The 24,274-nt window shown below is 41.5% G+C and overlaps 1 protein-coding gene across 1 annotated transcript; it reads left to right on the forward strand.

Moving 5' to 3' along the window:
• Window positions 1–23,926, forward strand: LOC110529354 (neuroglobin). Its single transcript, XM_021611492.2, has 5 exons — window positions 1–350; window positions 12,769–12,876; window positions 16,744–16,864; window positions 17,273–17,353; window positions 23,545–23,926. Exons 1-5 carry the CDS (start codon window positions 190–192, stop codon window positions 23,665–23,667), a joined length of 594 nt encoding a protein of 197 aa, XP_021467167.2. The 5' UTR covers window positions 1–189; the 3' UTR covers window positions 23,668–23,926.
• The last annotated feature ends 348 nt before the right edge of the window (window positions 23,927–24,274 follow it).

Consider the following 24,274-nt stretch of genomic DNA (forward strand, 5'->3'; position numbering starts at 1 on the left):
TCAGTGCGTTCTGCCTGACGCGCAGATAGTGGACTCAATCCATGATCAAAGGACCCTCCACGCGCAAAACATGTACTTTCTGTAAAATGTGAGGTTTCACGACTTAGTGTGATCATTTGAAAATGTTCCTACTTATTTGAATGCAATTTCACGCGATTGTCATTGTTTAGTTTTTTTTTGTTGCCGGAGATGGGGTGCGCAATATCAGGCTTGGTACCAAAACAAGTCGGGGACGTGATTGACGATGTTCCCATTGTGCATCTAACTGACGAGCACAAGGAGATAATCAAAGAGACGTGGAAAGTCATCCAAGAGAACATCGCGAAAGTTGGCATTATTATGTTTGTTGGGTGAGTACATTTTAACTGTAGCCTACGGGCTAAATTGGTTTCCATAGGTTTTAAGAAATTGCACTAAATCGAATGTCAAACATTGATTCGATTAATTCAAGTCATGAAATCTAACCCTCTTCTACTAGGTAATTGAACTGTTTTGTCATGAACATGAGTGGACACAGCAAAGGTGTCACTTCACTGGTGATTGTATAGAACGCATAGTCTTGTCAAAATTAAATCAAGTGATTGTATATGATCTTATACAATGGAAATACAACGCCCTCCACAAACGTTTGTGTTTTGGTCACGTTTTCCATGTTAGAAGCCTATGACCTATATTTATATAGCCTACATAATGTTCAACCATAGCCCTGTCTAATGAAATAAATGGATAGAGAAATAGTCTTACATGTCCACACAACCTTTAAACGAACACAAAACTATTGACAGTGGAACTCTGTTTAAGGTATCCTTCTTAAATTAAGCCATACAGAGTTGCCTACAATTCAAACGTTATCCTCCGGAAGAGGCAGAATATATATTACAGCAAACGTATGGCTAATAACTCCAATGTACTGATAGAGGACAAACCAATTTTGTTGCAGAGAATGTGTAAGGAAGGTAGCATCTTTATGAATGACATTGTAAACAACTACCGTAAAATGTTACACAAGCAATTAATCAAGGTGTATGGAGAAGTATGCCAATACAAAATTACAACCAACTCATCTCACCTCTGCCACAAGAATGGAAGAGGCAATTACTTACAAGAGAAAGAAATTAACTAGTTTGTCTGCCACCAATAACACATTTTAAATGGCTTACAATGACCAATATTGCCTAAATCCTAAAATGTATAATGTTCACTAACGTTAAAAGGTTTGACAACTAGGCCTACAGTCTTAGAAAAAAGGGTTCCAAATAGAACAAATAGTCCCCGTAGTAGAACCCTTTTTGGTTCCAGGTAGAACCAAAAAGGGTTCCAAAACGGTTCTTCGGCCGTCTCCATAGTAGAACCCTTTTTGGTTCCAGGTAGAACCATTTTCAGTTTCATGTAGAACCCTCTGTGGAAAAAGTTCTATATAGAACCCAAAATAGTTCTACCTGAAACCAAAAGTGTTTTTACCCGGAACCATAAAGGGTTATTCAAATTGTTCTCCTATGGTGACAGCTGAAGAACCCTTTTAGGTTCTAGATATAATGAATTTTTCTTAGAGTGTATGCCGCATAAAGAGATAGTTGGGAACAGATTTTTTTATGTCCCAATAACAAGGCATGATTGGCATCGGGGTTATAAACTGATATGTAAGACAACAATTGATCCTTTCATTTCTTTTCAATTTAAACTAGAATATTAAATTCTTGCTACAAAAAGAATGCTCAGTATATAGGGCATTGAGAGGATACCCCCTCAAATTAGTGGATTTGGCTATTTCAGCCACACCCGTTGCTGACAGGAGTCTAAAATCGAGCACACAGCCATGCAATCTCCATAGACAAACATTGGCAGTAGAATGGCACAAACTGAAGAGCTCAGTTACTTTCAACGTGGCACTGTCATAGGATGCCATCTTTCCAACAAGTCAGTTCGTAAAATGTCTGCCCTGCTAGAGCTGCCCCGGTCAACTGTAAGTGCTGTTATTGTGAAGTGAAATGTCTAGGAGCAACAACAACTCTGCCGCGAAGTGGTAGGCCACACAAGCTCACAGAACGGGACCGTCGAGTGCTGAAGCGCGTACAAATCTTCTGTCCTCGGTTGCAACACTCACTACCGAGTTCCAAATTGCCTCTGGAAACAACATCAGCACAAGAACTGTTCATCGCGAGCTTCAGGAAATTGGTTTCCATGGCCGAGCAGCCGCACACAAGCCTAAGATCACCATGCTCAAAGCCAAGCGTCGGCTGGAGTGGTGTAAAGCTTGCCACAATTGGACTCTGTAGCAGTGGAAATGTGTTCTCTAGAGTGATGAATCATGCATCACCATCTGGCAGTCTGACGGATGAATCTGGGTTTGGCGGATGCCAGGAAAACGCTACCAGCCCCAATGCATAGTGCCAACTGGTAGAGGAGGAATAGTGGTCTGGGCCTGTTTTTCATGGTTCAGGCTCCTTAGTTGCAGTGAAGAAAAATCTTATCGTTACAGCATATAATGACATTCTAGACGATTCTGTGCTTCCAACTTTGTGTCAACAGTTTGGGGAAGGACCTTTCCTGTTTCAGCATGACAATGCCCCTGTGCACAAAGTGAGGTTCATAAAGAAATTGTTTGTCGAGATCAGTGTGGAAGAACTTGACTAGCCTGCTCAACCCCATTGAATACCTTTGGGACGAATTGAAACGGCGACTGCAAGCCAGGCCAAATCACTCAACATCAGTGCCCGACCTCACTAATACTCTTGTGGCTGAATGGAAGTAAGTCCCCACAGCAATGTTCCAACATCTAGTGGAAAGCCTTTCCAAAAGAGTGGAGGCTGTTATAGCAGCAAAGTGGGGACCAACTCCATATTAATGCCCATGATTTTGGAATGAGATGGTCAACAAGCAGTTGTCCACATACTTTTGGTCATGTAGTGTAGATAAACAAATATATATTTTAGCTGTCACTGAGGACATTTGAAAATAGAACTTGAAGGCAACATACAATTTCATTTTTACTATGCTCCACTGCCCAGCCTCTGTCAAAATTGACCATGGTTATTGACTTTTGGCCTGGGGTCAAAGGTGATATTCAGATGGTGCTAGTGTCTTGTTGTCAAAAAAATCACTGTCTAACTGGTGGCATCCCATTGAATTATGGATTGAATGTCATGATGCATGGAAAACATTAATTTATCCTGCTCAAATAAGAACATGCTTATGTCCTACAGAAGGTGGGGTAAAATCCCATATAAATGTAGGTGTTAGCTTAATTTAAAACAAAATCAGATGTTATTTGTGCCATGCACTGAATACAACAGGTGTAGATCTTACAGTGAAATGCTTAAAGCAATTATTTTTGTATGTGCCCTTTACCTCTCTACCAACACCTATGTTGCCCCTATGTTAAAATACATACAGTAGGTGCCTGTTTACAATAGCTCAGGGTATGCAAATATTATCTTCAGTTATGATGGAATAAATGCAAAAATATGTTGTTTATTGCAGGAGCCAAGCATCAAAATACATTCTAATCAAATAATTGGTGGCTACCTTCTGAGTTTTCCTGGGCCCATATTTATAAAGCTACTCAGTGTAGACTGATGATCTAGGATCCATTAGAACATTTTGACCATAATGAATAAGATCACATGGACAGCAGAGACCTGATCCTGGATCAGCACTCCTTATCTGAGATACATTATGGTTTATAAAAGTTTTGCAAATCAAGTGCATTTTTTTGGTTTACTGGTTTGATATTTATACAGATAAATCTCCCTTCCTTTAATCGAAATTAAACAAGTACATTTAAAATCTATATACCTTCATGTTCACAAACATAATATTCTCATTCATATCGTCCTGTTCAAAATATTTGACTTGTCCAACATCACAATGCAAATCTCGACTGTATTCCACTGTCACGTTGTCAGTGGCAACCAACCTATCATTTAAACCATGATCTCTGTCTTCATAATACAACCAATTTCAAACCTCAAACCGAAATCTACCTCCCTCCCTACTGAAGTACCACTAAAAATAGAACTAACCCACTCCCCCTCTTTAAAAAAAACAACAACATTGATATGCAAATCTTCACTCCCTTTTCTCTACCTTTCAACGTTTACCATAGGTCTGTATCCCAAATGGCACCCTATTCTTTATAAAGTGCTCTGGACAAAAGTAGTGCACTATGTCTGGACGAGGGTGCCATTCAGGACATAGTCTGTCTGTTCCTAATGAGTCAATCAATGCAAAAAAGGGACAGGGAACGCAACCAATAAACTTCTTCTGAGGCCCATTTAAACCCCAAACACGAAGGCTGTGCTGATAAGGCTTTAACAGGCTATTTATCAGTGGCCCTCGCCATATCAGTTAGGCCTTTAATGGGCTCTGTCTGTGGACCGAGCTGTCAGCTGTGGCATGGGGCCTGCCACCACTGCCCGTTTTGGCACCAGTGTGATGTACCCATAGGTAAGTGTCATGCTATACATCCACACATTTAACAGGCTATTTATCAGTGGCCCTCGTCATATCAGTTAGGCCTTTAATGGGCTCTGTCTGTGGACCGAGCTGTCAGCTGTGGCATGGGGCCTGCCACCACTGCCCGTTTTGGCACCAGTGTGATGTACCTATAGGTAAGTGTCATGCTATACATCCACACATTGGGGGTTGTGGTGTTTGTGTATACTGGATTCTATAGAGGGGTAGAGGTGTACTGCAGAACGTTGAGAATTGTATTTTTTATGAGGCTAGAGATTGCAGCTTGAAAGATTGGTTGGTTGGTGGGTTGCCGGCTGACAACACGCGGCAATAAAGATGGTCATTTCGGCTACTGTCTTGAGATGTGGTACATCGGACAATATTATGCGTGAGAGGGCGAAGTGGAAAAAAATGTCTTTGCCTTTTTGGAGAAATCACATTTCTCAAACTTTGAAAAGTACTGATATCCATTGATGTCAGACAGTATAGGTGATGTATTGAGGATTCAAAATGACTTACCGTTCTAGTCTTAGATATAATATCAATCAAATTTAGCAACTCAAAGTGAGACTCCCAGTGTGGTTTTAAGTCAAATCTTCACAGGGACACCAAAACAGGTGTGAATTTAAAAAAAAACACTGTTCATCCAGAAAATCTCAAGTTATTCAATAAATTGAAACTAGTTCAGTGGAGTTTGCCCTCTCTTCCTCTCTCCCTGTAGTGCTGTACGAAAACAGATGCAAAAACGTGTCACGTGTGACGTCGCTGGATACAGACCTCGCTCTTCTTCGTTGCCAGTGAATTTATAACCGAACGTAGCAGTCAGAAGACAAACTCCTGAGCGGAGTTCCCACATCCGGTTTTCAGCTGAAAAATAGCTCAAGTTTAAAATGCTGTATCTCTGAAATCCGGAACGTACTTGTTGGCAACTATCATTATTTTATATAGCCGAATGCCGCAGTCGTGGAGATGGGTAATAACTGAGCATGGGCCCTCTCGGGGGAATCCCTGCTACGTAGAAATGGCACATTCTTCCCTTATTCACAGATGTAACTCTTTTTCAGCGGAGATGTGAAGACAGCGTTACCCATTAGTTATACAAAGTAAATAACAACCTACAAACCATGTCTGACGACCAAATACTTGCGAGTGATGAAGATGAAGAAAACTACTGGAGGGGCTCCGAAGTTATCGTCAAACCTTATTCATTTGAGCCTGAGTATTCAGACCAAGAATTGAGGCAAATTGAGGCCGCTCTAGGCTTTCAAAGCCGCAGCAGCAGCTGGACCACAGCCCCAACCCATCCCCAGGATCAACACAGAATGGTGGTGCAGCTGTGGCAGATGCACTCCAATGCCGACAGATGAATGTTTGTGCTGCATAGAATTCAAATGCGTTACTACAATTCTTACAGAAATGGAGCGACATAGTGATGAGGAGCAGTTTGTTTGGTTTTACAAGCACAGGGGATTTTTCTGCCCACATAAACTCTGGTGTCCTGAAGAAGAAAAAACAATCTGTATTCCATAAACTAATTAGAGATGCAACCCTGGGAAAAATCGACAGTTATCCAATGAGTAAATAGCTCAACTTTACTTTCTTGAATGATCGTATACCATAAACCTCTATGAGCATTACTGGGTTTACACTGAGTGTTCAAAACATTAGGAACACCTTCCTAACATTGAGTTGCACCCCCTTTTGCCCTCAGAACAGCTTCAATTCATCAGGGCGTGGACTCTACAAGGTGTCCTTTGGGTGGTGGACCATTCTTGACATACACAGGAAACTGTTGAGTGTGAAAAACCCAGAAGCGTTGCAGTTCTTGACAGACTCAAACCGGTGCACCATTCAAAGGAACTTCAATCTCTTGTATTGCCCATTCACCCTCTGAATGGCACACATACAGTACACAATCTCACAGGAGGTTGCTGACAGGAGAACAGCTATTAATCATTACCGGAACAGAGCAGATGGAATGGCATCAAACACCTGGAAACCACGTATTTAATGTATTTGATACCATTCCACTGATTCCGCTCCAGCCATTACCACGAGCCCGTCCTCCCCAATTAAGGTGCCACCATCCTTCTGTGCAATCCATGTCTCAATCATCTCAAGGCTTAAAAAACATTATTTAACCTGTTCTTTAACCTTTTTAACCTGTCCTATTCTGCAATGTATGGTGACACAATGTCTATTGTCTCCTCAACCCCCCTGTCATAAATAGATAAGGCACATACGCTAGCTTGTAGATCACCTATATGTCTACAAGAACACCTCGCACTTCAAGGATCAGGCTAAGCTTGCTTTGTCGCTTTCTCTTCTCAAACACGCGCCTTTGTTTTGGCACTGCGCCAGATCCAGGCCATGGAAATACAGTAGTAACAGCTGTATCTTCACATCCATCGCTTTTCTGTCCCCATCATTTCAGATGATCTCGTTCCTATGCATCGTCACTGAAGTGCTTGCTACACACACACAGGCGATGTAAGTTTGGCTGCAGGACTATTTACATCATATCTACCACTTTGAATTGCAACTAACCATCTATCTTATGCATCTCTCCATATGTTTTATTGGAAAACAGTGAAATGTGGTACCCTATTTCCTGCAGCCAGGGACCGATACCAGCTCGCTCTTACTGCCTTCTCTTTTGCCACTTTGCGTAACTAACTTTACCTGCGATATTTCTAACTCTTATCAACTTTCACACCAGCTCCTTCTCCCCACCCCCCAAAAAGTAATATGTGAAGCCAATCAAAGATGGGTAACCAAAAGTAACATGGGCTATATGTGAAAGTCAAAGTTTCACTTAAGTCTTCCATTTCAATCAATGCAGGACAAAGTGAAAACTGGATATGACACTTTCTCTCAAGCTGAAAAATGAACAATTGCAAAGTTGAGCTGTATTGTGTTAAGCCAAAAGCGGGCAAAAGAGAGGTGTTAGCCTGGATATCTGCCGAGGCCAGAGTTAACAGAGAGGCAGTGGTAGGAAATATTGAGTACTTGCAAAGGGTTTGCAAAAATAGAAAAAGGCGGGGTTACTGGGTAATTGAGTTCCGACGTACATATCGGGGCCTGTGTGATGCTGATCAAACAGAAGTGATGTAACAAACTCTTTGACAGTGCTGCAAACATAGAAAGAGGTCCTCAGAAATACCACGACGTAGATACAGAGTGTATGAGGGGATCAGTTAGAGCAAGGCACTAAGCTTCCTCACTCATTCATGACAAGCCAAGTTCCTCGCTACATCTATTGTCATTATATCACCAAAGACGAATGCCAACCTTAATGTAATCAACGGTTACGCTGCCTGACAAAAACTGCTGGCTGGGAAGAAAACATAAACAGAAGATCAATACACTTGAATAAATAGGTCAGTGGAAAAAGGTGTAAAATAGGAACTTGAAACAATCTGTTTTTACCTTAACCTGATCTTCTGCCATCATCATGAGACGAACCTCTGGATGAGTCACCTAGGTTGCGTTCCAAATGGCAACCTATTACCTATATGGACCAGAGCCCCATTTGTCAAAAGTAGTGCACTACGTAGGGAATAGAATGCCATTTGTTACGCATCCATAGAATCTTGTAACCAAACAAATGTGACTCGTGCTTGGTGTGAAGGACGTGCTTGGTCTGAAGGGCGTGCTTGAGTTCATTAGCAGAGGAAAGGTGGTGGTAAGCCCACCATGGCCTTTACAGCTTCAGCCCTCACAGCGCAGCACAGCAGGGCTTCTCTATAATGAGAGAAGATTTACCCAAGGGCCTTTTCTTCAGCACAATCAGGCCTATTCTAGTTTAAGGGTTATGGAAAGATTGTGTAGGGTCAAGTTCATGCTGAGCAATGTCAGTCAGAAGCTCCAATAATAGTAAACTGAGGGCTTTTTTTTTTTTAAAGAGGGTGTCATTTTGGCCCATTTGGTGTTTCAAACAACATTGTGTAGGATCACACTATTTGGAGCATTTCTTTTTTATAAAAAAAAAACGTGTTTAATATTATATGTAGAATATAAAGATCATGAATTGCCATATGAAATAAATTTTAACTAGACTGAGGGCCAGTCTTGGACCAGGCTACATTTGAATTTGAACTACACTAAAAAAGTGCAGGTTAATAATGAGGTTTGGACGTTTCCTCCCAAAACCATCGACAAGTGTACCCAACCCCATAACCCAATTTAAATTGATGTGATTAATCAATGTTATAGGGGGCGGAGGGTTACTTTGACACTCTTGTATGACTCGTCCCTGTGCCCAAGAACACTAAGGTAACCTGCCTAAATGACTACCGAACCGTAGCACTCACGTCTGTAGCCATGAAGTGCTTTGAAAGGCTGGTCATGGCTCACATCAACAAAAGGAACACCTATGTGAGAATGCTAGTCATTGACTATAGGTCAGCATTCAACACCATAGTGCCCTCAAAGCTCATCACTAAGCTAAGGACTCTGGGACTAAACACCTCCCTCTGCAACTGGATCCTGGACTTCCTGAAGGGCCGCCCCCAGGTGGTAAGGGTAGGTAACAACACATCCGCCACACTGATCCTCAACACAGGGCCCCTCAGGGGTGCGTGCTCAGTCCCTTCCTGTACTCCTTGTTCACTGATGACTGTATGGCCAGGCACGACTCCAACAACATCATCAAGTTTGTTGACAACACGAGTGGTAGGCCTGATCACCGACAACGATGCGACAGCCCATAGGGAGGAGGACAACAACCTCTCCCTCAACGTAATCAAGACAAAGGAGATGATTGTGGACTGCAGAAAAAAGAGGGCACACCCCCATTCTCATCGACAGGGCTGTAGTGGAGCAGGTTGCGAGCTTCATGTTCCTAGGTGTCCACATCACCAACAAACTATCATGGTCCCAACACACTAAGACAGTCATGAAGAGGGCACGACATAGCCTATTCCCCGTCGGGAGATTGAAAAGATTCGGCCTGGGTCCTCAGATCCTCAAAAGGTTCTACAGCTGCACCATTGAGAGCATCCTGGTTGCATCACTGCATGGAATTGCGACTGCTCGGCCTCAAGGCACTACAGAGGGCAGTGCAAAAGGCCCAGTACATCACTGGGGCAAAGTTTCCTGCTATTCAGGACCTCTATACCAGGCGGTGTCAGAGGAAGGCCCTAAAAATTGTCAAAGACTCCAGCCAAGCGAGCACCAAGTCTAGATCCAAGAGGCTTCTAAACAGCTTTTACCCCCAAGCCATAAGACTCCTGAACAGCCAATCAAAGGGCTATGCAGACCCCTCTTTTACGCTGCTGCTACTCTCTGTTATTATCTATGCATAGTCACTTTAACTTTACGTAAATGTACATATTACCTAGACTAACCGGTGCCCCTGCACATTGACTCTGTACTGGAACCCCCTGTATATAGCCTCCACATTGACTCTGTACTGGTACCCCATGTATAAAGCCTCCACATTGACTCTGTACCGGTACCCCCTGTATATAGCCTCCACATTGACTCTGTACCGGTACCACCTGTATATAGCCTCCACATTGACTCTGTACTGGTAACCCATGTATATAGCCTCCACATTGACTTTGTACCGGTACCCCCTGTATATAGCCTCAACATTGACTCTGTACTGGTACCCCATGTATAAAGCCTCCACATTGACTCTGTACTAGTACCCCCTGTATATAGCCTCCACATTGACTCTGAACCGGTACCCCCTGTATATAGCCTCCACATTGACTCTGTACCGGTACCCCCTGTATATAGCCTCCACATTGACTCTGTACCGGTACCCCCTGTATATAGCCTCCACATTGACTCTGTACTGGAACCCCCTGTATATAGCCTCCACATTGACTCTGTACTGGTACCCCATGTATAAAGCCTCCACATTGACTCTGTACCGGTACCCCCTGTATATAGCCTCCACATTGACTCTATACTGGTACCCCATGTATAAAGCCTCCACATTGACTCTGTACTGGTACCCCATGTATATAGCCTCAACATTGACTCTGTACTGGTACCCCATGTATAAAGCCTCCACATTGACTCTGTACTGGTACCCCCTGTATATAGCCTCCACATTGACTCTGAACCGGTACCCCCTGTATATAGCCTCCACATTGACTCTGTACCGGTACCCCCTGTATATAGCCTCAACATTGACTCTGTACCGGTGCCCCCTGTATGTAGCCTCCACATTGACTCTGTCAATGATTACGATGGGCAAAAGAACACAGACACTGGACAGAGGAACTCTGCCTAGAAGGCTAGTATCCAGGAGTCGCCTTTACTGTTGACGCTGAGACTGGTGTTTTGTGGGTACTATTTAATGAAGCTGCCAGTTGAAAACTAGACACTCTAATGTACTTGTCTTCTTGCTCAGTTGTGCACCGGGGCCTCCCACTCCTCTTTCTATTCTGGTTAGAGACAGTTTGCGCTGTTCTGTGAAGGGAGTAGTACACAGTGTTGTACGAGATCTTCACTTTTTTGGCAACTTCTCGCATAGAGTAGCCTTAATTTCTCAGAACAAGAATAGGCTAATGAGTTTTAGAAGAAAGTTCTTTGTTTCTGGAGATTTTGAGCCTGTAATCGAACCCACAAATGCTGATGCTCCAGATGCTCAACTGGTCTAAATAAGGCCAGTTTTGTTGCTTCTTTAATCAGAACAACAGTTTTCAGCTGTGCTAACATAATTGCAAAAGGGGTTTTCTAATGATCAATTAGCCTTGATAAAATGATCAACTTGGATTAGCTAACACAACGTGCCGTTGGAACACAGGAGTGATGGTTGCTGATAATGGGCCTTTGTATGCCTATGTAGATATTCCATTAAAAGAATCACCCCTTTCCAGCTATAATAGTCATTGTTACAGAACAATATATATATACTTCTATATATACACACACACAGTATATTTTTATTATTCACTATTAGGAGAGGTTAACCACTGGATAAAACACAAATGAACCCCATACAACATAGATTAGCCCCATGATAAAACATAGATTAGTCCCATGATAAAACATAGATTAACCCCATGATAAAACATAGATTAGCCCCATGATAAAACATAGATTAGCCCCATGATAAAACATAGATTAACCCCATGATAAAACATAGATTAGCCCCATGATAAAACATAGATTAGCCCCATGATAAAACATAGATTAGCCCCATGATAAAACATAGATTAACCCCATGATAAAACATAGATTAACCCCATGATAAAACATAGATTAACCCCATGATAAAACATAGATTAGCCCCATGATAAAACATAGATTAGCCCCATGATAAAACATAGATTAACCCCATGATAAAACATAGATTAACCCCATGATAAAACATAGATTAGCCCCATGATAAAACATAGATTAGCCCCATGATAAAACATAGATTAACCCCATGATAAAACATAGATTAGCCCCATGATAAAACATAGATTAACCCCATGATAAAACATAGATTAGCCCCATGATAAAACATAGATTAGCCCCATGATAAAACATAGATTAGCCCCATGATAAAACATAGATTAGCCCCATGATAAAACATAGATTAGCCCCATGATTAAACAGATTAACCCCATGATAAAACATAGATTAGCCCCATGATAAAACATAGATTAGCCCCATGATTAAACAGATTAGCCCCATGATAAAACATAGATTAACCCCATGATAAAACATAGATTAGCCCCATGATAAAACATAGATTAGCCCCATGATTAAACAGATTAGCCCCATGATAAAACATAGATTAAGCCCATAAAACATAGATTAGCCCCATGATAAAACATAGATTAGTCCCATGATAAAACATAGATTAACCCCATGATAAAACATAGATTAGCCCCATGATAAAACATAGATTAGCCCCATGATTAAACAGATTAGCCCCATGATAAAACATAGATTAGCCCCATGATAAAACATAGATTAGCCCCATGATAAAACATAGATTAGCCCCATGATAAAACATAGATTAAGCCCATAAAACATAGATTAGCCCCATGATAAAACATAGATTAGCCCCATGATAAAACATAGATTAGTCCCATGATAAAACATAGATTAACCCCATGATAAAACATAGATTAGTCCCATGATAAAACATAGATTAACCCCATGATAAAACATAGATTAACCCCATGATAAAACATAGATTGGACATCACTTCCAAAGCGCAGTTGTGCATTTGAAACCCATAAAGAACCACATCTGTATTTTCTCCACTGTGTTTTAATAGCCTACAGAGCAATGTTTGTGAATCTATTAAATCGCGACCTCGAGTGTGCTCACAAGTAGTGTCCGTTGTCATGGTAACAGGTTGTTTGAGACCCATCCAGAATGCAAAGACGTTTTCTTCCTGTTCCGAGACGTTGAAGACCTGGAGAGGCTGCGGAACAACAAGGAGCTACAAACTCACGGCCTACGGTCAGTGACACCCTTCGCCTCCTCCCTCAACCTCCTCCTATCTCCTTTCTCCCTCCTGCCATTCTACCTCCTACCTCTCACCCTCTCATCATCACCCGCTTGTCAGCTCCCAGATAAGCTCTGAGCACATCCAGAGACGCCAGTGTAGAAGCTGTGAGGACGGTGGGCCCCTTATTTCTTATTGTCTTGGTACATTGACAACACAGCCAACTAGATTCAGAGATGGGGTGAGTTGCACCAAGAGATTTTTTTTTTTTTTGTAGAGTAAATTAATAAGGTTGGGTCTAGGAAGCACAGCTGTTTGTTTGTTTATTGTGTATTGGGATCCCCATTAGCTTTTGCAGAGGCAGCAGCTATTCCTTCTGGGGTCCACGAACAACACAAAACATGACAAGCAACAATCACTGATAGACAAGGACAGTAACACACATTTATAATACAACGATGTACGAACAAAAAATTATACATACAATAAAACTACAAAATTGATGTGTGTGTTAGTGCGTCTGTGTGTGTTAGTGCGTCTGTGTGTGTTAGTGCGTCTGTGTGTGTTAGTGCGTCTGTGTGTGTTAGTGCGTCTGTGTGTGCGTGTTTGTTTGTGTGGTTAGAAGCTGGTTAGAATATGAGATAGCACTCCACAGACCACATGCACAGAATACCTTACTGCATTCACGTTGATAGCCAAGTTTACAATGTAGTATAACTAGTATAATCTCATGCAGCTTCGAGTGTCGTCATCGTCAAACAAATTGGTAAAATGGCACTGACGGATGACGCCTCGAGCTCATACAAAACATTGCAGGTTTCTACTTTTTCTAGCGTTTTTCCTCAAATTGTATTACTTGTTTTGTGCAATACTTCATAAACCCGGGCAGAACAATTGGAATATCAATCCCCACCGCTCCCCCCTCTGAGATGTTCACTGTACCGTGTAATTACAGCACACCTGCAACCCTGTACATGTGACTATTAAACTTTTAATCTAAATCTAATTTAATATGCCTGTTCTTGAGGTGAACGTGAGTGGACTGATATCACTTATCTTGTACATGCTGCAGCTCTGGCAAAAAGGAGACATTTAACCCAGTGTCTGTTGTCTACGTTCCCTCACAGCGACCCACAACACACCTCGCCTTCTAAAGCTCATGGCACTGACCTTACGCGAGGCATTAAATGGTTGCCAATGCTAACGCTGGAGCTAATTAAGCCACAGTGAGGGTTGTGGCTATTAATTCAGCAACAGGGTGCATCAGAATGTGACTAAACTAGAGGTTGACCGATTAATCAGAATGGCCGATTAATTAGGGCCGATTTCAAGTTTTCATAACAAACGTTAATCAGCATTTTTGGACACCGATTACAATGCACTCCACGAGGAGACTGCGTGGCAGTCTGACTACCTGTTATGTGAGTGCAGCAAGGAGCCAAGGTAAGGTGCTAGCTAGCATTAAACGTATCTTATAAAAACAATCAATCTTAACATAATCACTAGTTAACTACACATGGTTGATGATATTACTAGTTTATCTAGCATGTCCTGCATTGCATATAATCGATGCGGTGCCTGTTAATTTATCATTGAATCAAATCAAATCAAATTCATTTATATAGCCCTTCGTACATCAGCTGATATCTCAAAGTGCTGTACAGAAACCCAGCCTAAAACCCCAAACAGCAAACAATGCAGGTGTAGAAGCACGATGGCTAGGAAAAACTCCCTAGAAAGGCCAAAACCTAGGAAGAAACCTAGAGAGGAACCAGGCTATGTGGGGTGGCCAGTCCTCTTCTGGCTGTGCTGGGTGGAGAATCATAACAGAACATGGCCAAGATGTTCAAATGTTCATAAATGACCAGCATGGTCAAATAATAATAATCACAGGCAGAACAGTTGAAACTGGAGCAGCAGCACGGCCAGGTGTACTGGGGACAGCAAGGAGTCATCATGTCAGGTAGTCCTGAGGCATGGTCCTCAGGAATCATAGCCTACTTCGCCAAATGGGTGATTTAACAAGCGCATTTGTGAAAAAAGCACTGTCGTTGCACCAATGTGTACCTAACCATAAACATCAACACCTTTCTTAAAATCAATACACAAGTATATATTTTTAAACCTGCATATTTAGTTAATATTGCCTGCTAACATGAATTTCTTTTAACTAGGAAAATTGTGTCACTTCTCTTGCGTTCTGTGCAACAGAGTCAGGGTATATGCAGCAGTTTGGGCCGCCTGGCTCGTTGCGAACTGTGTGAAGACTACTTATTCCTAACAGCCAACTTCGCCAAACGGGGGGATGATTTAACAAAAGAGCATTTGCGAAAAAAGCACAATCATTGTACGAATGTACCTAACCCTAAACATCAATGCCTTTCTTAAAATCAATACACAGAAGTATATTTTATTAAACCTGCATATTTAGTTTTAAAAAATCCAGGTTAGCAGGCAATATTAAACTAGGGAAATGGTGCCACTTCTCTTGCGTTCATTGCACGCAGAGTCAGTGTATATGCAACAGTTTGGGCTGCCTGGCTCGTTGCGAACTAATTTGCCAGAATTTTACGTAATTATGACATAACATTGAAGGTTGTGCAATGTAACAGGAATATTTAGATTTATGGATGTCACCCATTAGTTAAAATACGGAACGGTTCCGTATTTCACTGAAAGAATAAACGTTTTGTTTTCGAAATTATAGTTTCCTGATTTGACCATATTAATGACCTAAGGAAGCTATACTGTTACACTGGCAATACTAAAATGCCTATAAGAACATCCAATAGTCAAAGGTATATGAAATACAGATGGTATAGAGAGAAATAGACCTATAATTCCTATAATAACTGCAACCTAAAACTTCTTACCTGGGAATATTGAAAACTCATGTTAAAAGGAACCACCAGCTTTCATATGTTCTCATGTTCTGAGCAAGGAACTTAAATGTTAGCTTTCTTACATGGCACATATTGCATTTTTACTTTCTTCTCCAACACTTTGTTTTTGCTTTATTTAAACCAAATTGAACATGTTTCATTATTTATTTGAGGCTAAATTGATTTTATTGATGTATTATATTAAGTTAAACTAAGTGTTCTTTCAGTATTGTTGTAATTGTCATTATTACAAATAAATAAACAAACAAAAAATTGTCCGATTAATCGGTATCGGCTTTTTTTGGTCCTCCAATAATCGGTATCCGAGTTGAAAAATCATAATCGGTCGACCTCTAGACTAAACACACACGGATGAAAGCTATGTTTGCTACCTCCAGCGTCAACTTCAGTTGCTTCTTAGTATGACATGTTTTTAAAGGCTCTCTGGTCTCTTTCTTTGACAGGTAGAAAATCTCTTATTTTCTTGACTGTCTATTCTAAAGTACTCAGACTATGACTTGGTGGCATGGATACTGAAGAGTTCCTTGAGATCTTCTGATGATGAAATATTTCTGATAGCTCGGTTAATTGAAGCATGGTGCTGGCATGGGGAGGGGAGGGGGGGGGGGGGGCATGTAATGTAATTAGCTACATTCAAGTCTTTATCTTACAACCTAGACATGTGTACTGTGTATTTACCTATTTAGTTGTAACTGCTGGAGAGCATGGTGCATCTAACCTGACCAGCATTATCATGAGGTACACTTGGTGCCTTCAGGAACACAAACACATGAGTGTCTGCACTAGTCAATCAGTTGCTAATGCCATAAAACTAAACAGATGTCTCATTCTCCCTTCCATAAATTTCCCTTTAGCTAACAACACAGAAGCTTGCTACTTTGCATTGACCGATGTCACAGTTCGACTGTGTTAGTGTCTGTCTTTCTACATCTGATCCTGTCTACCTCTGACAATGGCGTTTTGTTCCATGTCTTGAAGGATAATGCACTTCATTGAGAAAAGCGTGGCCAGACTTAATCAGATGGAACGACTGGACCAACTGATCCTAGATCTGGGCAAAAGCCACTATCGTTACAACTCCCCTCCGAAGTACTACATGGTAGGTGTTCAGTCTGTCCTACTCTGTAGGTTTTCTGGCTAATGTAATCTTGTCCACGTGATCTTGTTCCTTTATGATCTTAAAGGCAAAACTAATCCTAGATCAGCACTCAAAATATTCCATGACTAGGAAATACGGTTCCAGTACTACCTTTGCTTAACAACAGAACGTGGACTTTCACAGAACAATCATCACCACAGGACTAGGGATGTGTGGAGATTTTCTTGGAATCCATCCAGCTTTAATCTTCTCTGTCTAGATAATAACTGCATGATAACGTAATGGAAAATCTGGCTTGCTATTTTGCTGGATGTTGGATCATCAGATAATTCTGAGTCTATTGCTCTCTGTTTATCAAACATTTATGACCTTCCAGGGCCCTAATTATGTCCTTTGGGTTTATTCCAGTACGTGGGGGCAGAGTTTATTCGAGCCGTCCAGCCAATCCTGAAGGACAACTGGACCTCAGAAGTGGAGGAGGCTTGGAAGGTAAACAGTTGATGGGAACATTCCCATCCTAGCTAACAACCATGGTGTGACGATGACCATGAGCCTTTATCTATGTGGAGAAGCTATTTAACGGTTAAAACACTACTTTATAAGGCCTTAAAAGGTCCATCTGGGATTGGGACATGCAGTTTTGGACTTTTAAATTAAATACAGTTTATTTAGCCATTGATTCTTGAAAAAATATAACATATTCATGCCTCATAGGCTTAGTTCAACTGTCTTAGTTCAACTGTACCCCATCAGAACCCAAAATATAAGCTTGCTTTACTCAATTTGTAAACAATGTAATTGTGAAGACTATAGCTTTAAAATGGGTTTCAACCATAGAGATCCTATTAAATGACATGTAATTAATTGTTTAAAACTATAATTTTGATTGCATGGATCGTCTGTCCTTGTATACATAGCTCATTTCTTCTGCTCTATCTCTCAGCCGTTTACCCAACAAAGTAGCAGGGCGTCAGCTTTGTGGTTGTTTGAGTGCCAGATTGCCCTTTTAAAAATACAAAATATTACACAATTATTTTCTAACTATTTGTACTGGATTATGGGTAATTCAGTAACGTTGCAACAATGGTTATTGACATGTGCGTAGTTGTAGAATATAGTGGTAAATATACCCTCCCCATTTCGGCCTGTTTGCTTCCATTTGGTTTCTAGTGAATACACCAGTATCGGGGCGGCAGGGTAGCCTAGTGGTTAGAGCGTTGGACCGGAAGTAACCGGAAGGTTGCAAGTTCAAATCCCCAGGTACAAGGTACAAGGTATCTGACAAGGTACAAGGTATCTGACAAGGTACAAGGTATCTGACAAGGTACAAGGTATCTGTCGTTCTGTCCCTGAACAGGCAGTTAACCCACTGTTCCTAGGCTGTCATTGATAATAAGAATTTGTTCTTAACTGACTTGTCTAGTTAAATAAAGGTAAAATAAAATTACAAAATACACCAGTAGAGGCTGCTCAGGGGAGGACGGCTTGTAATAATGACTGGCATGGAGCAAATGGAATGGGATCAAACACATACAAACCATGTGTTTGTTACCATTCTGCCGCTCCAACCATTACCACGAGCCCGTCTAAGGTGCCACTAACCTCCCATGGAACCTGCTTTTCAGCACATCTGTAGGAAAAGACTCAAAGCAATCTTTTCACCCAGAAAACATTTCAAACTGGTTGATTGCTGAATACATGTGCCATTCGCCCACTGTCCTACAGTGTTAAGTATATACTCTGAAGAGCTGTGGTGCTTGTTGAAAGTGCAATAGTATCATTTAATGCTGCAATGTGTAACTTTTTGGGCAACTCGACCAAATTCACATAGAATGTGAGTTTTATGCCAGCCTCATTGAAAGAAAGTCTAAGAAGTGGTATGTGTTCTATGTGTTCTATTTCTATGCTTCCCATTCTTACATTTTGTTTTTGCATCTTTTACTTTCAATTTTGTACACCAGCTTCAAACAGCTGAAAATACAATATTTTGGGGTTATTGAAAAGAACGGTTTAGACGGTTCAATGATTCTTTACACCATTTTTGTTTTGTTACATAAACTGAAATTAGGGGACTTTACAAATTATTGCTACCAGGAAATGGTGGAGTTTCTGCATATTGTACTTAGCACAGGAAAGACATACAGTATGACAGTGACCTCTAGTGGATTGACTACATAAATTGTAGGCAATGTGAATTGTGAATGACGGTTTAATATTTTTCTAAAAATCTACACATTTTCCTTCCCGAGAAAATTGCAAGAAATGACCAGGCATCCCAGTATTCCTGTTCAAACCGGAAGTGCTATTTAAAAGCATATAATACCAGTGAAAAAAATCAGGCATGATTATACGGGGCTCCCAAGCGGCACAGTGGTCTAAGGCACTGCATCTCAGTGCTAGTGGTGTCACTACATTCCCTGGTTCGATTCTAGGCTGTATCACAACCTGCTGTGATTGCAAGTCCCATAGGGCGGCGCACCTTGGCCCAGCGTCGTCCGGGTTAGGGTTTGCCTGGGGTAGGCTGTTATCGTAAATAAGAATTAGTTCTTAACTGAATTGCCTAGTTAAATAATAAAATATCACTGTAAATGGATAAATATACACATTAATGTAATGGTTTCTTGTTGAAATTGTTGTAAGTTCTCTCCATCTCACCACACTATTTCGTTGATGTAGCCTACTTTAATGTATGGCCTATGAAGCACTGTTGGCCAACTGGTGAAATATTATGAGGTTATTACAGTCAAGTGAAAATTTGATTAGTTTTAGCCTAGCAGAGATTCAGCACCGTGGACAGTGCTGGGGTTGATCAATTGCCCTTGAATCTAAACCCGCCGTGCGCTCGCTTTTGTTAGTGTAACATCATGAAACAATGTTGCACATCCAGCTAGTTTGGAGTTTTGAACATAGCCGTGGGATGTAGGGGTGCTGAGGGTGCTGCCGAACCCCCTGAATAATTACAATCCAAATTAAACAAATGTTCTCACAAAAGCAGTGCACCGTTCCTGTATTAGCGGACCGATATAGCCGTCTGTAGCGCAAGCTAAACAAATGATCTGCTGAGTCCCCCTCTCATCCACTTACCTCACTATGTTGGGGGTGTAGGCCTGCATGTCAGAACAATCCTACACTTCCTCGAACCACCGGAACATGTTATTGTTGTCGCTTGTAGATTTTGCATTCTGCCTCGGTGCCATTTCTTTTAGTGAAGCTTTGCCACACAGCAGAAGTGTAGAGGAATGAAACGTTGATGATCAGCAGATCAGAGACGGCTGTAGTAGAGAAGCCACATTTAAACATGACATATAAGTTAACAGCTTCATTTCACGTCACACATTTCACAACACAACACTTACATTTCACAACACTTAACAATTATTTATCTCAGGAAACAGGTTTCTCCGTAGCCCGGTTCCCGTTATTAAACCAGTGAATATGGTTGTAGGCCCACAGTTATCTACTTTAGCTATCTCCTTTTCTCCATATCCATTTACCAACCGCAACTCACTATGAGAAAAAAAATTTCACCACTTAGTCTCACAGGCATACAATGTCACCTCTGTAAGCTATTTACCAGATGTAACACACTAATAGCATAAATGTACACCACTGTGGTCGTGTCTACACGCTTACATGCGACTTCTGCTATCAGAATACAAAGATCGCATTGAAAAGACGGGTCTAGATGCACAAAAGTCGCTTTGTGGACTGTTTGTGTTCAGATCAAGCTGACCACTTCAGGAGGTGGTCAGGGATGCATTGTGTGTGAATTTATTATTTGATCCTGCTGGTCATCTATGAACATTTTGAACATCTTGAAGATCGATCTGGCTTTAATGGCCATGTACTCTTATAAATCTCCACCAGGCAGAAGAGGACTGGCCACCCCTCAGAGCCTGGTTCGTCTCTAGGTTTCTTCGTAGGTTCCTGCCTTGCTATGGAGTTTTTCCTAGCCACCGTGCTTCTACATCTGCATTGCTTGCTTGCAGTGGGCAGCGTCATCAGCACTCCTCGCACAAGTCTCCTAAAAACTTCTTTTTTTGGGACTGAACAGCACATTTTCATTATAACATTGAAGGAAATATGTTCCTAGTGTGTGAGGAACATGTTTGCTGGCCTCATAAAAATGTTTTTTTGATTGGCTAGAGTAAGGCTAAACCGTTTGCAATCTCTTTAGCGTTCGTTGAAAGCTTGCTGGCTAGCTACAGAGGTTAGCTTTGCTAGTTAGCTACAGTATTTAGCTACTGCCATAAGTTGTTGTTGTGTTACTATCATATTTGGCCTATTCCACCATTTGTAGAATGCATTCTGCCATTTGAATATAGAGTGGGGATAAAGAATCACACTGTGGACTCGGTAGACACATCTAAATGTCCGTGTAGACATTCGGAATACCATGATCAGAACTCTATGATCAGAATACTATGATCAGAATACTATGATCAGAATACCATGATCAGAACTCTATGATCAGAATACTAAAGCTGTATGAACTGTCAAGTCTAGACACAGCCTTGGATCAGGAAAGGTCCTATCACAAAACACCTGGGCCTGAATAGCTTTAGGCTAGGGAATGATGGATGAAATTATACAAGATAGGCATCTTCAGACATAGACCATGCATCCACATGATGCTTCTGGAATTTCAATTAGCACTTGAGACTGAATTTGTACTGTACTTGCTCTTGTCTCAACCAATGAAATAGAGACAGAAAGACACCATTTAGCAACACAATTACACTGAACAAAAATCTAAACTCAATAGGTAAAGTGTTGGTCCCATGTTTCATGAGCTGAAATAAAATATCCCAGAAATGTTCCATACGCACAAAAAGCTTATTTCTCTCAAATGTTGTTCACAAATTTGTTTACATCCCTGTTAGTGAGCATTTCTCCTTTGCAAAGATAATCCATCCACCTGACAGGTGTGACATATCAAGAAGCTGATTAAGCAGCATGGTCATTACACAGGTGCACCTTGTGCTGGGAACAATAAAAGGATATTTTAAAATGTGCAGTTTTGTCACACAACACAATGCCACAGATGGCTCAAGTTGAGGGAGCGTGCAATTGGCATTCTGACTGCAGGAATGTCCACCAGAGCTGTTCCCAGAGAATTATAATGTTAATTTCTCTACCATAAGCCACGTCATTTTAGAGAGTTTGACAGTACGTCCAACCGGCCTCAAAACTGCTGACCAAGTGTAACCACCCCAGCCAAGGACCTCCACATCCAGGATCGTCTGAGACCAGCCACTCGGACAGCTGATGAAACTGTGGGTTTGCACAATTGAAGAATTTCTGCACAAACTGTTAGAAACTGTCTCAGGGAAGCTCATCTGTCAGCTCATCATCCTCACCAGGGTCTTGACCTGACTACAGTTCGGCGTCGTAACCGACTTCAATGGGAAAATTCTCACCTTCGATGACCACTGGCACACTGGATACTTATGGTATGGGCAGACATATGCTACAGACAACGAACACAATTGCATTTTATCGATGCCAATTTCAGATACCGCAATGAGATCCTGAGGCCCATTTTTGTGCCATTCATCTAACGCCATCACCTCATGTTTCAGCATGATAATGCACGGCCCCATGTCGCAAGGATCTGTACACAATTCCTGGGAGGTGAAAATGTTCCAGTTCTTCCATGGCCTGTATACTCACCAGACATGTCACCCATTGAGCATGTTTGGGATGCTCTGGATTGACGTAGACGGCAGTGTGTCTAGCAACTTTACATATCCATTGAAGAGGAGTGGGACAACACTCCACAATCAACAGCCTGATCAACTCAATGCGAAGGAGATGTGTCACGCTGCATGTAGCAAATGGTGGTCACACCAGATACTGACTGGTTTTCTGATCCACGCCCCTACCTTTTTTAAAGATACTGTATCTGTGACCAACAGATGCACATCTGTATTCCCAGTCATGTGAAATCCATAGATGAGAGCCTAATTAATTTATTTCAATTGGCTGATTTCCTTCTATGTAAAATCTTTGAAATTGTTGGATGTTGTGTTCAGTGTATACTGTAATATCTTGAATAGGCTGAGCCCAGGCTTTTATCTCCAGGATGTTTAAGGCCCTTGCCCTTGCATTTTTTTCATAGTTGCAGGCCTTTATCAGCTTGGCATTTAGCTATAAGGGCACATTTGTAATCCAGCAGAGTTGTGCTGAAAACATGTTGCCAGTGTGATGTTCTATTTTTCTGTGTTGTTATTCACTAAGTAAAAGGCTTTCTAAGCTTTTTGTCTCCATTAACAAGAGCACCAGGAACATCCAGGGAAAACTGAAAGCCCTGAGCATATTCAATGTTGTGCTGTGTTAATGGGACAACAGAGAGATGTTCCGTTTTTGACTCAAATTCATTCGGACATCTCAAAAGGACTGCCATGTATACTGTATACCAGTGGTTCCCAACCTTTTTCGGTTACTGTGCCACCAACTGATTTTTGCTCTGCCCAGAGTACACCTGAAGTAACCCCTCATGTGCATTTTATCAGTAAGCCTATGGTCTCATGAGTCTTCTCATGTACCCCCTGTGGATAGGACAAGTACCCCCAGGGTCCTAGTACCCCTGGTTGGGAACCATTGCTGTATTTACCCTACAATAGAGCAGTAGATGTCTATTCCATGTCTTATGTGTTGACCTTCATGTTGTCCCACAGACGTTGTTCCTGTACATCACCAGTATCATGAAGCAAGGCTATGTGGAAGAGGAGAAGAACCAGAGGAACACCATGGCCAACTCCAGGAGAGAGAGACCAGAGAAGAGGCTCAATGTCATCTAGGAGCAGCCTACTCTCCAGTCAACTTGTACAGTGCATTCGGGAAGTATTCAGACCTCTGGCCTTTTTCCACATTGTGTTTCGTTACAATGGATTAAATAAATAAAAACATATCATAAATCTGCTAACAATACCCCATAAGGACAAGGCAGAAACCGGTTTAGAACTTTGAAAATGTATTTAGTAAAACAGAAATACCTTTACGTAAGTATTCAGACCCTTTGCTATGAGACTCGAAATTGAGCTCGGGTGCATCCTGTTTCCAATGATCATCCTTGAGATGCTTCTACAAATTGAAGTCCACCTGTGGTAAATTCAATTGATTGGACATGATTTGGAAAGACACACACCTGTCTATATAAGTTCCCACAGTTGACAGTGCATGTCGGAGCAAAAACCATGCCATGAGGTCGAAGGAATTGTCCGTTGAGCTCCGAGACAGGACTGTCCTTAGGCACAGATCTGGGGAAGGGTACCAAAAAAGCTTTAAAGGTCCCCAAGAACACAATAGCCTCCATCATTCTTTAATGGAAGAAGTTTGGAACCACCAGGACTCTTTGTAGAGATGACTGCCCGGCCAAACTGAGCAATCGGGGGAGAAGGGCCTTAG

Source organism: Oncorhynchus mykiss, chromosome 8 (assembly GCF_013265735.2).
Source record: "Oncorhynchus mykiss isolate Arlee chromosome 8, USDA_OmykA_1.1, whole genome shotgun sequence".
NCBI lineage: Eukaryota > Metazoa > Chordata > Actinopteri > Salmoniformes > Salmonidae > Oncorhynchus > Oncorhynchus mykiss.

Excerpts from the sequence above, each read along its gene's own strand:
- LOC110529354 (XM_021611492.2), top strand. The coding sequence starts at position 190 with ATGGGGTGCGCAATATCAGGCTTGGTACCAAAACAAGTCGGGGACGTG. Across the intron at positions 12,877-16,743 it reads CTACAAACTCACGGCCTACG|GATAATGCACTTCATTGAGA; the intron begins GTCAGTGACACC and ends CATGTCTTGAAG. Across the intron at positions 17,354-23,544 it reads AAGTGGAGGAGGCTTGGAAG|ACGTTGTTCCTGTACATCAC; the intron begins GTAAACAGTTGA and ends GTTGTCCCACAG.